General features: G+C 38.1%; 1 protein-coding gene across 1 annotated transcript in view; it reads right to left on the reverse strand.

Moving 5' to 3' along the window:
* The window catches only part of diaph2 (diaphanous-related formin 2), a 381,520-nt gene that overhangs the window by 146,035 nt on the left and 222,760 nt on the right, over window positions 1-12,725 (reverse strand). Inside the window, exons 23-24 of the mRNA XM_044363276.1 lie at window positions 6,791-6,892; window positions 3,555-3,794 (exon numbers count right to left, since the gene is read on the reverse strand). Of these exons, the coding sequence (XP_044219211.1) occupies window positions 3,555-3,794; window positions 6,791-6,892 (342 nt within the window). The remainder of the gene's footprint in view (window positions 1-3,554; window positions 3,795-6,790; window positions 6,893-12,725) is intronic.

Consider the following 12,725-nt stretch of genomic DNA (forward strand, 5'->3'; position numbering starts at 1 on the left):
GTTGTAGTTAGATGGCCTGTGTCAAAATCCAGAACCATTTTAATCCTAGTCCATCCCATGACCTGGCCATTTCAGAGTTTGTGCTAAGAGCCAAAGGTAAAAGGGCCTTTTTACCAGAGCTCCTAAGCTTTGGAATACTCTCATTGAAGAGCTTGGGCTAGCCGAAGTTTTACCTCAAATCTTTTTTAAAGAGCCTCTATAAAATGCCTTTTTATAGCTGGCATTTCACACTAGCTGCTTTTTAATGGTGCAACTGGATAGTGTGTGTAAATTCTACTCCTTCAAACTAATCTGTTCATTTGAAGTTGATGAAAAAACAATGCTTCTTAACTGTGTTGCTGAAAGCAAATTCTGAACAAGGATATCATTCAATCTTTCATAATATAAAATGCCTGGAGGTAGCATTACTCCAAATCCCTCACTAGTTAGTACAATATATTCCAATACATTGAGCATTTAGAGTGGCATGGTATATTACAAGCCGGAAAGCTTCCAGTTAAATATCTACATTGAAAATAAATAAATAACACAATAATTAACGAATAACAGAAGAAGTGGCGATGGGAATATAAAACCCTCACACTAACAGAAGGATTGTCGGTGCTTGATTTCTCAATTTAACTTCAGCAGACAGAGCTGCAGCACAGGAAAAATTCATTGTGTACTTGCACATACGATCTTATATTACAATGTCTAAGAAGAAGAAAAAATAGCTCTTGTTGAAAAATATAAATGCACAAAAGGCCACTGCTGGGGATTAGTTCTGTGAATGCATGGATGTGAAGTCACCTTATGCCCAATACAAACATGTGCTGGACATGGATTGTGTAATAGCACAGGTAATTGAAACAGTAATTTCAGCCATGGAAAATTTTATATTTTAAAAGCAGGAGACAAGGCCACACTGATGTTGGGTAGATGACTCTCTGTTATTGTTCCATGTCAAGTTCCTAATATGTAGTCTGTTCTGTTCAACTTAAATTTAACACAAACCATCGCCATGTGGTCTTTAATTATTAAGCAGAGCCTGAAAGTGTTATTCCCTCAGTTTGACAGGGATAAAACCCAAGAGAAACAATATTTGTTTGTTTTTGAGTTATACAGCAGATGGTTTTACCCACCTACCGAATATGTTACATTATGGCAACACTCTCCTCTATATTCTTAATTAGCATACTTATTCTGATGATCTGTGTTGTCTAACAGTACAGGTATGCTTTGAAAAAATACAGCAAAAACGTTTCATTAGACATAACCTCATGTCATCTGAAACATGAGAAATAATAATTACCTATTTAATTTAAAGCCGATAGTTACCATTATGTAATCTGTTCATCTTTCTCACTATACTACAGTGACATGAAATACACATTTCACCACTGGCCATGTAAAGCCAGAGTGGCTATTCGGCTTGCTGAATATATGTGACCAGTCTGTCTCCCAGGAGATTTGTGTGTCCTTGGCAGTACGATGGGCAAAAGTGGGGGGCTGAAGGTGGAAGGCGAAGGTGGGTCAGTCTGTGCCCTTCCCTTGTTGCTCATTCCCATCATCAACCGCCTCCTCCCTGATGAGCCCATTAGGTACCCTAGACCTGCCACCCAGGGGGCCATTTACTTGATTGACTAAAGTGAGAAAGCAGACTTTTTTCTTGTCCATCAATAATGGCCCAATCAGCCCCCTGAGGCGTTATCAGGCTCTACACTGACACTCCACACTGATTCAGTCAGTTTGCAGGAATACCAAAGGCACACTGGATTCACCATACTAAAACCCTTTTCACACACTGAACCTGCAACATTGCTTGCTTCAAATATGCGTGTAAGGCAGGGGCTTTTGGCATTCACACTTAGGTCTCCCATATGGGAAATCCCATGTCAAGTATTTTTACATGACTGATTCATTTGACATGATCACTTAGGAAAGATCAGGTTTTCTTTTTTCCTTCTCATAACAGTTGCAGACAGAACAACATAGAGTGGGAAAATAATGATATAGAAAAAGAAAGATGTTATAAATTCTCACACAAAGTGGCTAATAGGCATATTTTGCAACTTATTTTGGTGGTTTATCCAAACAGCTTGATCGCCAACAGTAGGCAGTGTTGAGGGGTTGCTTGCCCCTGATTCAGCACCCCCCACTAGTTCACTGTAGGCCAGCCAATAAATATTCATCAGTGTTATCGTCTAGATAAGACATAGAATGTGGATGCCTATGCTACACAGATCCACAGTGCCAAAATTGCTTTAGATTAAACAAAAAATGGACAGGAAAACAGTGAATTTTTGGATCTCAATAAAAATGACAACTAAATGTGAAAATTATAGATCAATAGTATGTAAGTATTTACAGTATAAACTCTACACAAATAAATACAATTACACTCCCATTAAAGGGGAGTTTAATCCTTACCGCTGTCGCCAAGTGCTTGATCATGGGGGAATTGTCAGGTCTCTGTAAATTAAAGAGTACGGTCTAGACCTGCTCTATGTGAAACGTGCCCTGAGATAACTTTTGTTGTGATTTGGTGTTATATAAATAAAAATTGATTGATTGATATTGCAGAAAATCATCCTCTGGTTAATATGGCCAATCCTGAAACCACATCAGTATATCACTATACACCAGTTTCAAGACTTGGGCCTAAAAAAGTGTAGTAGTAAATGCAGTAATAAAAACCCAGTACATTGCACTGCAGCTATACGTCTAACTAAAACTAAAAAAAATGTACCACATTTCCTACCACAACTTCATACTTTTACACTGAAGTAGCTCTTTCTCTGGTTTAGGTACCATTTTAAATCAAGCATAAACCCCTACTTTCAGCGTGATGTGACTTACCCTAACTTTGTCTACAGTACTAACACTCTATCTCCCAGCTTAGTTTAAGGAATATTGGACTCAGAACAAAGCACAGTGTAGGACTGCCTCGTCTCACTGTCTGTCTGATCTAAGTTTCAGTGTGCGTGTACAGTAACTGAACAGGTCTGCTTCAAGTATATAGTAGCTATGTGTGCATGTTTGCCAGTCCTCTCTTTCACACCTTTGCATGGTGTGATTTTACCTGGCAATGAACACAGATGCTGCCTCTGCTGGTTCAAGTTTCTCTGTGCTTAACATTTTATCATGTTGTTGTTTATTTTATTTAAACTCCTTTGAGGTATGCTTGCAGTAGCCCTTAATAAATAATTATGATATAGTTGTGACAGTTGTGTATCTTTACATCTGGGATAACAATTTTTATGATTTAAAAAAAAAAAAAACATTTGATGAGGGCAGAACAGGTGCAAATTTCCTCCATAAACAAAACATGGACCAGTGTTGCATGTTAAGCTCCTCACTCTACCCGTTTCCTGTTTCTCTGCACTTAAGGCAAAAAAATAAAAACAGTGAAAGCAGCTTTTGTATTCTGAAATTTGTACTGCAGTCAAGCTAGTTTATAATATTACTCACGTTTACAATCTAAAATGAAATCCAGTCAATGTCAGTTTATGTTTCAGACATTTTTACAACCTGTTGTTCATCTGTGTTGTGTGTGTGGCGTGGTGGTGAGTTACCTTGCAGAGGAAGTTGACGTTGAAACCAAATGTCTGGGCATTCCTTGAGCCAGCATTCATGTAATTGCCAACCAGCAACACCAGCTCCAGCAGCTTGCTAAAACCGTCACTCTTCTTCACCTCCTCACAGGCGAATGTCACATTCATGATGTCTGGCCGGATGTTATTCACCTGCTCCTCAAACGTCAGCTTGAACAGGATGCCGTTGAGACGTGGTCGTAGGAGCTTTACTGAACTCATCTGAGGACAAGAACAATAAATACATAAATAAAATAAAACAAACAACAAAAGAGATATAATGTAAGTAGTTGGTATTTTATCTCAATAACTGATTAAGGCCCCAACAATAAACACTATAGTTATGTTCAGTTTATAAGGTCAATTATGTTTTCAAAGAAAACATGATCAGCTTATTAAAGTCTCATCAGCTCTCCTGAGATTTCTACCCAACATGCCAACCGTCAACCATTGGTAACAAATTTCAAAAGAACCAGCCACGTTCAATAGTGCAGGGAAAGGCATGATGGCTTCTTTAGAATATTCAGTAATAGAAAATGCTACTTTTTCTTTTGTTTCTTTAATCCACATACTTCTTGAGAGGCATAAACATTTGCGATGCGAAAGTGACAATCTGAACTTTAGTGCAACGTGCCACCACACTCAACCCAATATTTGTGTGATCCGCCCTGAAAAACATACGTATTAAGGAAAGAGCCACATTTTGCTGATTACAATCAAGTGTAACGATGACTTCTGCTCCTCACAATCTCAAGAGATATATGAAAAAATGTGAGTTGTAACAATACCTTTTCATAAAGAGAGCAAACACAGACATATACGAAATCCTATAAAGTTTCATCACCTTGACTTCACTGCTGCGACTAGTTTTAATGAATAGAAAATCAACTGCCCTGTTCAGCAAATTGGAATATCCTGTTCCCTGCATCACTCCTGACTTTCATGTGGATAAAGAAATCTCCCATTAAACAGATTTGTCATAAATAATATAACAGCTCCAATCAATACTCATAGGCTTGTTTGGGAGAGGAGTCACTGAGGCTAGAGAAAAAAAAAAAAAGAAGAAGAAGAAAATGAGAGTAAACATAGCTACAAAAATGGGAGGGAATTAAAACAAATAGGCTTTTGGCTTTAAGATATGTGGCAAAGCAGCAACCACAGACAAATTCTACAGATTGCTGCATAATCCAGTGCTTGAAGGCAACCTTCAGATCCAGCCCAAAATGTTTCATTACTGCTCAAATTTATTCATGTGTATGGGCAAGTTGTCTGTCAACCAACCCCCCCACGCCCACACTAACATTCCCACCCACTTCAATTCCTTGCACACATGCATACGCATACACATAAGCGCACACACACTTCTCCCCTCTCCTTCATTTGAATTGATTTGTATACAATAAGGAGGAATCATAATGAAAGTGAGCACGTTGGTGACAGATCTAGCAGAGAAAAGCTCGAACATGGCTTATTTCCCCAGAGAATTAAATAGCTCTGCAATGAGGAGCTACTTCATCAGTGGGGAGGTATATGATCACAGCATTGGTGAGATCATGAGGGAAACCGCCACCTCGTGCTTCATTACATCTCCTAAAAGACATAAGCAAAAAAGCCTTCGATGAGTAAAAAAAGTAACTAGGAGATGGGAGCACATCTGCAATCCTTTGGGTCTAATTGAACATTTCTTCTGTGGAACAGTTTAATGTACCTCTATGATCTTGTTGCAAAGTTTAAAGATAGCACTTCCTTTTGCAGTTGTCTAAAGTGCTGGGTATTCACTTGGTAAATGGATGGTAACATCAGCACAATATGTAATTTTCTGCTGCTGGGGGTCTTTCAATCAAAACAATAACATAAGACAGAGTTTGATGATGTCGTGAAGAAGCGTTGGATCATGGGAGTTGTTGTCTTCACTGTTAAATATCCGCCACTGCCGTCATTCTCCCGGTTAGGATTCATTCTGTGTTTATCGTTCAGGAGGTTTTTACCGAGAGCCAAATTATCCACGGAGGTCATCTCCTCTCCAAAACAAACAGACCCAGTGATTAAAACAGGTAAAAACACTAAATAAAGCAGATCCATGTTAAAAATCAGTGTTTTTTCCACGCTGTTTGGTGGATACAGGATGTCTGGAGGGGCTGCGAGCCGAGTTGCCGCTAAAGTTTGCACAGCTTGTTTCTAAGAGCTCCACTTGTTTTTAGGTTATGATTCCTTCAGTGTTCATTGTTCAAGAGGTTTTTACTGGGATTAGTTTTTACTGAATTATCCGGAGGAATCTCCTCCTCTCCAAAACAAACCAGTAAAAACACTGAATAAAGCAGTTTCACGTTAAAAACGAGTGTTTCTCTGATGCTGTTCAGCGGACACAGGACGTCCGGAGACTCCGGTTGACGAGTCACAAGAAACTCATGTTTCTTCTCATCATTAAGTCAAACAAGAAATTACAGACTGGGCCTTACCTACTTACTTACAGCTGTAATTACTTTCTAATTATTACATATGCCTCTCAAAATATAGAATAATTCCTAGAGACTATACACCAAGTTTACAATTTGTTATCCAAAGCGTTATTCATCCTATCACTGCAAAAGACAGAACTTTAGCTGGTCACTCTAAATCAATTAGAGGATCGGGATACATCACGAAGCTGGTTGACTACAGCTGCATGTTTTTCAAAGAACCTCATCACAGACAAGATTCATCACCTTAGGGTATGATTTTATCATGAGACAACATTGACAGTTGATGTCAAAATATGGCATTCACTGAGTTTTTGATGCTGAATCCTAATGAAAAATGATTGAACTGTTTTTTTCTAGAGTCAAAAGTGCTTTTTTATATAAACATTGTTGTTTGGAAGTTGGGTTACCAAGTTTTTACTTTTTTATTAAATATGCCCTTTATATTGTTAGATGTTTTAATTAAACATTACTGCAACACTCTCTAAATAATACATTTCTTAATTCCCTGGCTCTAATAAAACTGGTGTATGAAACAATAATAGAGGAAGACAAAAGTGTGTTAGTGCAACGTGTATGCGTGTGCCTGTGTGTCTGTGTGAGGTATAGGGAGACAGAAGGAGTGAGTAATAAAGGAAGAATTCAATTTCTCAAGTGTGTATGCTTGCAAGTGTTTGACTATAGCAGACTGGGAGTATGATTGTGCACACTGTGTGCTCTCTTGGGGCGATCTAGTAGGCACCAGGAAATTATACTCACCACAATGCCAAACTGCTCCGACTCCACCAGCTCTTCATATTCACCCTTTAGTTCCGCTAGCGAATTCAGCTCTTTCTGCTCTGGCAGGTTCTTTATCAGGTTCTACAAATGGGAAAGCACACACAAACAAACACAAGCACACACAGAGAGACTGTTAATGCAAATCTCATTTTCTGTCCATGTCAGAATAAAAATCATCTCAAAGACAAGGATGGCACAGCACCTTACACAGTAGGAGGAGAAAACAATCCATACAAGCAAAGTGTGAAACTGCTGTGAAGTAACTGTTTGCAAACTAGGTAAGTTTGCAAAACAGTTACTTCTTCTACTTCTTCTTATAGACATGCAGTGTATTCATACAGACAGTATAAACAATAATCTAGTACTTGAACTGCCCTTGAATGCACTTTTCTAGAGTCACAGAGAAACATGTGCTCACATGTCAGGCTTGTGATACATTTGTGATATAATGCAGATTGTATGGGAAACTGATACTGTCAAAGCATTTTCATCCTATATATTTATTTTTATTTCAGGCTATATTTAAGTCAGGATGTATAGATTCTTGGTAGTCTGGTAGAAGGATGAATAGATAAGGTCACATAATCACTGCTCACTGTTGGCCGCTTTACTGTGACAGTAGTGGCCCTTAGCCAATTACCGCACATGTCAAGAAAGTTCAGATAACTGACCTTCTACTGAATAATCCACATCACCTGGCAATAGTCTAAAAAAATACACGCAATGGTGTGGCACTAATTTGCTACTTTTCTGTTAAAGTGCACTTGTAGAAGCAGAAAAAAAGATGATGCTGCTGGTGGTGAGGTTGAAGATTAAGATGGAGATGAGGAAGATAATGGGAGGGGCTGTGTAATCTGTAAATGTTAATTGTTTGTGTGAAGGTCAGCCAAGTTAATAAAATTGACCACAGCGACTTCTTCCCCTCTTTTTCTCTGTGGAGGAAGAGGTGCCCTTTTCCAGGTTTTCACAATGCTTCCTTACTCATTAGTTCCCCAAATTTATTCAGTGGGAGCAGACTGGTGCAGGGTCATGTGGCCAGCTGGGAACCCAGACAGGGAAAAACAGAGAGCAGACACTGCTACTGGGCCATGGGCCTGGCTGACCACTCTATAGACCTCAGCAGCCATCGCAGGCACCGCGGCCAGAAACTACTGCCCACTAATGATGACATCTCTGTCCTTCCCTCAGGGAATTCAACAGTATAAAAAGAAGGCTATAATGCAGGGTTGGCATTCCTGTTTGGGAGTGAGCCATTATATCAAATGTTGCTTGCTTTTGCTCAAGCCCCAATTAGGGTCTGCAGAAAGCAATGGTGCCTTGATAATGAAGGCTTTTGATCACAACAGCAGAAGCGGAAAGGATTGTTGATGATATACAAAAAAACAAAAAAACAAAAACAAACAATCAAACAAACAAAAAACCCATATTTGTATAACTGGAATTAAGTTAGAATTACAATGGAGATAAATGATGATATGGTGCATGTTTGTTTTTTTACCCTTTTAGTTTAGAGGAATGGATATATGATGGACAGCATAGAGCGAATGTTGCTAATTATACACACACGACTTTTGATACAGAAACTCCTTCTGATGCTGTTTCATATACCTGAGTACAGTTAAAAGTTACTGATCACTAAAATGCACGTGCAGCTGCTCCTGAAAACCTTGACAGACTTGAAAATAATTTCCTTTAATGTAGTCTGTAAGTTTTAAAATTTGTAATATTAACTAAACAAAATCTATAAAATATACAGATTGATTCTATTCAGACTAAAGTGTCTGTAAATGTTGTAATAAAACTCTGAACAAAAATGCTCATATATGAGGGAGAGTGCAATACGTTGAATATGAAATTATTCTCTTGAACTCTAAGCACAGTTTGCTGTGAGATTAGTAGCAAAGTTCTCTTCAATAATGTATCATTGGCTCTGAATGGGACGGAATCAACACAGCAGCAAACCATTCATCCACAAAATGAATTATTGGTAATGCTGTGGAAAATACGATGATTTAGGCTTTTCTTCTCTGGCATTGCTGAACAATTAGGGTTATGTTTTCACCCTTACAGTATATAAATGAAGGACAGGAGACCTTGGCGGAGCCTATGTTGGTGAATGCATTTTAGCCCATTTTTTCATGTTTCCTTATCAAAATGACGATGTGTCACTGTTAGTGACTTAAACATGCAGAAATTCATGGCAAGATAAACACACACACACACATACACACACAGAACTACGACCATTTGTTGGATTTGCCATTTCCAAAGTGGAGACTTTGATTTGTAATTATATTAGGAGTGGATTTACCATTCTGACAGGGGTGAAATTATTTGAAAACATTTCAAAATGCTACAGTTGAATACATCTGTAAAACACAGAAAGAAAGCAAGGTAATGGAAAATCGAATCCACCTTGTGCTTGTCATTTCATTTGTCTGTCATCTTGTTAATTATTAGAAACCCCATAGAGCACAATTGACACAAAGGCAGCACCATATGTGTAGCAATGTGGGAGACTGGGTGATGATGGTGGGCCAGACTCTGCACCACAGGCCACCAGACACACACAGCAGTCTGGGAGAGATTACTGGAAGTTTGCTAGCAACACTACACATTCATTTACCGCCTTGGGCGAAGATGAAGGCACTACATATCAGCACATATGCCAAGATACAGCAATCCACTAACAAAACGGCAAACAGCAACAGAAAAATTCAGATGTTGCTTAGTATCTCCTTGTCAAAAATAAAAACAGATTGGAGGCTGAATGTGTGAAAAAAAGTTAAAATATTCAATATGTGGTAAATAAATACTCAATGTTTTTTGGTAAATGTTCACATTTTATGGAAAATTGTTGTTGATATGAGTGACAAATTGCTCTGCCACTATGTTTTGTTGTGGATAAAATGTTGTGATAAAGTACAGGCAACAAGCAACTTCAACAAGCCAAAGCTAGGAACATAAATTAAGTTAACCAACAGAAAATATGCCCCAAATTTTAATGACTTAATGTGTCGACAGAATGGCCATATATTGCACTGCGTTCTTGCCAAAGTCCAAGTCCAAATGTGCAACCAATGCACATGGATTCCTTCCAGCAGCACCCCAGTTTTTTTTTCTTGTTTACTCAGAAATGCTCTCAACATTCAAACAACACTTATGACCTTCGTTTCTGGATTTAATATTCCTGTGCTGACACAGCACCACAGTTCAAAAGTTTCTCACAGTTCCAGTAGTGTATATTTTTACACATAGTTTTAAGTGGCTCTCAAAACCTGCCTTTTGAAAATCCCTTTGTGTGACCATAAGAATATATGTCTTGGTTGTCAATCAAACATGTGCTCAGTTTGACAAATCAGAATCAATTCATCTGTGTCAGGGACACCACTACTCCAATATCACATACACTAGCACAATTTCTTTCCACCAGTGTGTAAAACGTGGATCAACTAGACTAACCATAATTTTAATGTGAACAGAATTGTTTTTGGATGTTATTCTATTCCAAAACAGATTAGGACGTCATTGCAAACAATACTCAATCAATTTAGTATAGAATTGCTGTCAGCAGGTCAGCTCAAGGTCTCTGATGGAGCTTCACAGCACTGGTACTGGTGTCTTCCCCTCAAATTAACTAGGTATTGTACATTTTTTGGTGCATAAATACAATAAATAAATAAATGAATAAACTGTGGTGAATATTTGTAAAATAAATGCCTCTACTGCCAGAGTGTGAAAGGTCTGTACTTGAGGAATGGAAGTGTATATGAGGGTAAAGGAGAGTGTAAAAGTAATGAGATACAGGTTACGGTTCACTAAACATTTGTAGAGGATGACAGTATCTGTAGGGCTTTCACTTCCATACTTTGATCTCTGCTGCTGTCAACCAGCTTCCAGTGAATCAAGTTCACAGTTTCACAGCATCCGTGAACCCATGCCAAGCTAATATACTTTAAAGGGGGGTATTAGGCATGTATTAAGCATAAACTTAAACATGCACATACAGTTCATCATGCTGGTAAAAACACCAGGTGCTGATGTAGTGCAATATAAACATGTCCAAACACATTGGTATTAAGGATTCTATGACAGTGTGCACGATTCCACATATGGGATCAGGGAGATATTCTGGATATCAATAATGTGTGAAGCAGGACATGCAACATCTACAATAACTACTTTACGACCCCTACCTTGTGAAATATAGTTAGAGCAGAGAGAAGCACATTCCCAACAGTAATGTCAAAATGATAAGATAACCAAGAAGCCTCTAGATATAGTCTGAGACACGTCAATCGATAACGCTCTTCTCAGAGCAATAAAGACTTTATTAAACTGAGTTAAATAAAGGAGAAAAGAGTGAGAATCCTGATGTCTAAAAGATAATCTGAGTAAACTGTGTTCAGCTCTACTATACCTATGGGAGGTCTACAACAAGGACAGAAGAAGAGTCATGTCTGCCATGCGCTTGGCAGATGTGATTTTCTCCTTTTAATTGATTTTCTCCTCAACTCTAGGAGACAGAGAAACATGTGGTATTCTGCCCATGCTTTGTGATGAAGAGCAACATGGGACTGCCATCTTCCTGCCGTGACACCTCAGCAGGCATCTTACCTGGCTCATGGCAAATCAGTGAAGACTTCAGTTTAAATCAATAACAAAATAATAGACAGACAAGAAGACTTTTCAACGTTCTACAAGCTTTACTTCTCAAACTAAAGCTTGACAGTTCCAAAAAAGACATTATGTGCAATTTCAAAAGTTTTTTTTTTTTTTTCTCTTTTCCCCAAACTAAGCTTAAGGTCAAACAAGAAGTAACTTTCCACAATAGTTTGTGGGTGTAGACAGCATCTATCTCAAACAAAAGGTTACTACCACAGAACTGGAAACTTAAAAAGTGGAACAAAGGCTATCAAGCTGTGTTTTTGTTTACAAAATGGGAACAGGTTTGACAGATAACGCTCAGAAAAATGGGAGTACAGTGCCTTCAAAATTGAATATTTTTAGTTCTAAATGTTTATATTTTACAAAAAATATTTCAAAAATAGCATTATTTGAAAATATATGTACAACATTTTCAATAAAATTTTATCTTACGAACATTAATCAATATATGTTGTCATATAACAACTGATGTTCGAAGAGTAACTTACTAGAGAAAACATCTTGTCTCACAGGTAAATATGTCAAACAATGAACATCAGTCACACAGGCTGCTGTACAGTAGTATTACCAAATCTACACCCCGCCAAACCACACAAACACCTCAAATCTCACGACGAGCAAAGCTACAGTGACATACTGACAGGCAACAAACAGAGTGTGACAGATTCTAAAATCGCATTAAACTAAATGAGAAATGCAGTCTGAGAGAAAGACACAAACACACTAAGAGATAGGGGGAAAAAAAGGTTGAGAGAGAGGGAGAGAGGGTGAGGGATTAATTTGAGGGTTGGGGCTGGAAAACCTGACAGACTTACTGTGACATTAAATGTGTCTTTTAGAAGGAAATATGGAGGGGTTTTTTTTTTAAATGTGCACACCTGAGCACTCGCATTCACCATGGGAGGTGTGAAGCAGGATTAAGGGGGAAATTAACAAGGAGAATAGACGGTTCACATGGAGAAAGAAAACAGATAAACAGAGAGATATGATTTGGTAAAGAAAGAGACAGGAACAGAGAAGAGAGGTAGAAAATACAAACAAATAAAAACAGGGACAACAAGTGATAAACAAAATCTGTCTGAAAGCTTATTCCACTCTCACCTAAATCTGTTGTGAGCCCTCAGGGCTTACATATGAACTGAAAGGGGGTATGCTTTCCATTGTGAATACACATATGGCTCTTTAATGTATGATCATCTATGATAAAATAGTTTTTTATCTAATACATGAAGACAAGCTATATAGA

Source organism: Thunnus albacares, chromosome 10 (assembly GCF_914725855.1).
Source record: "Thunnus albacares chromosome 10, fThuAlb1.1, whole genome shotgun sequence".
In the NCBI taxonomy this organism is placed as follows: domain Eukaryota; kingdom Metazoa; phylum Chordata; class Actinopteri; order Scombriformes; family Scombridae; genus Thunnus; species Thunnus albacares.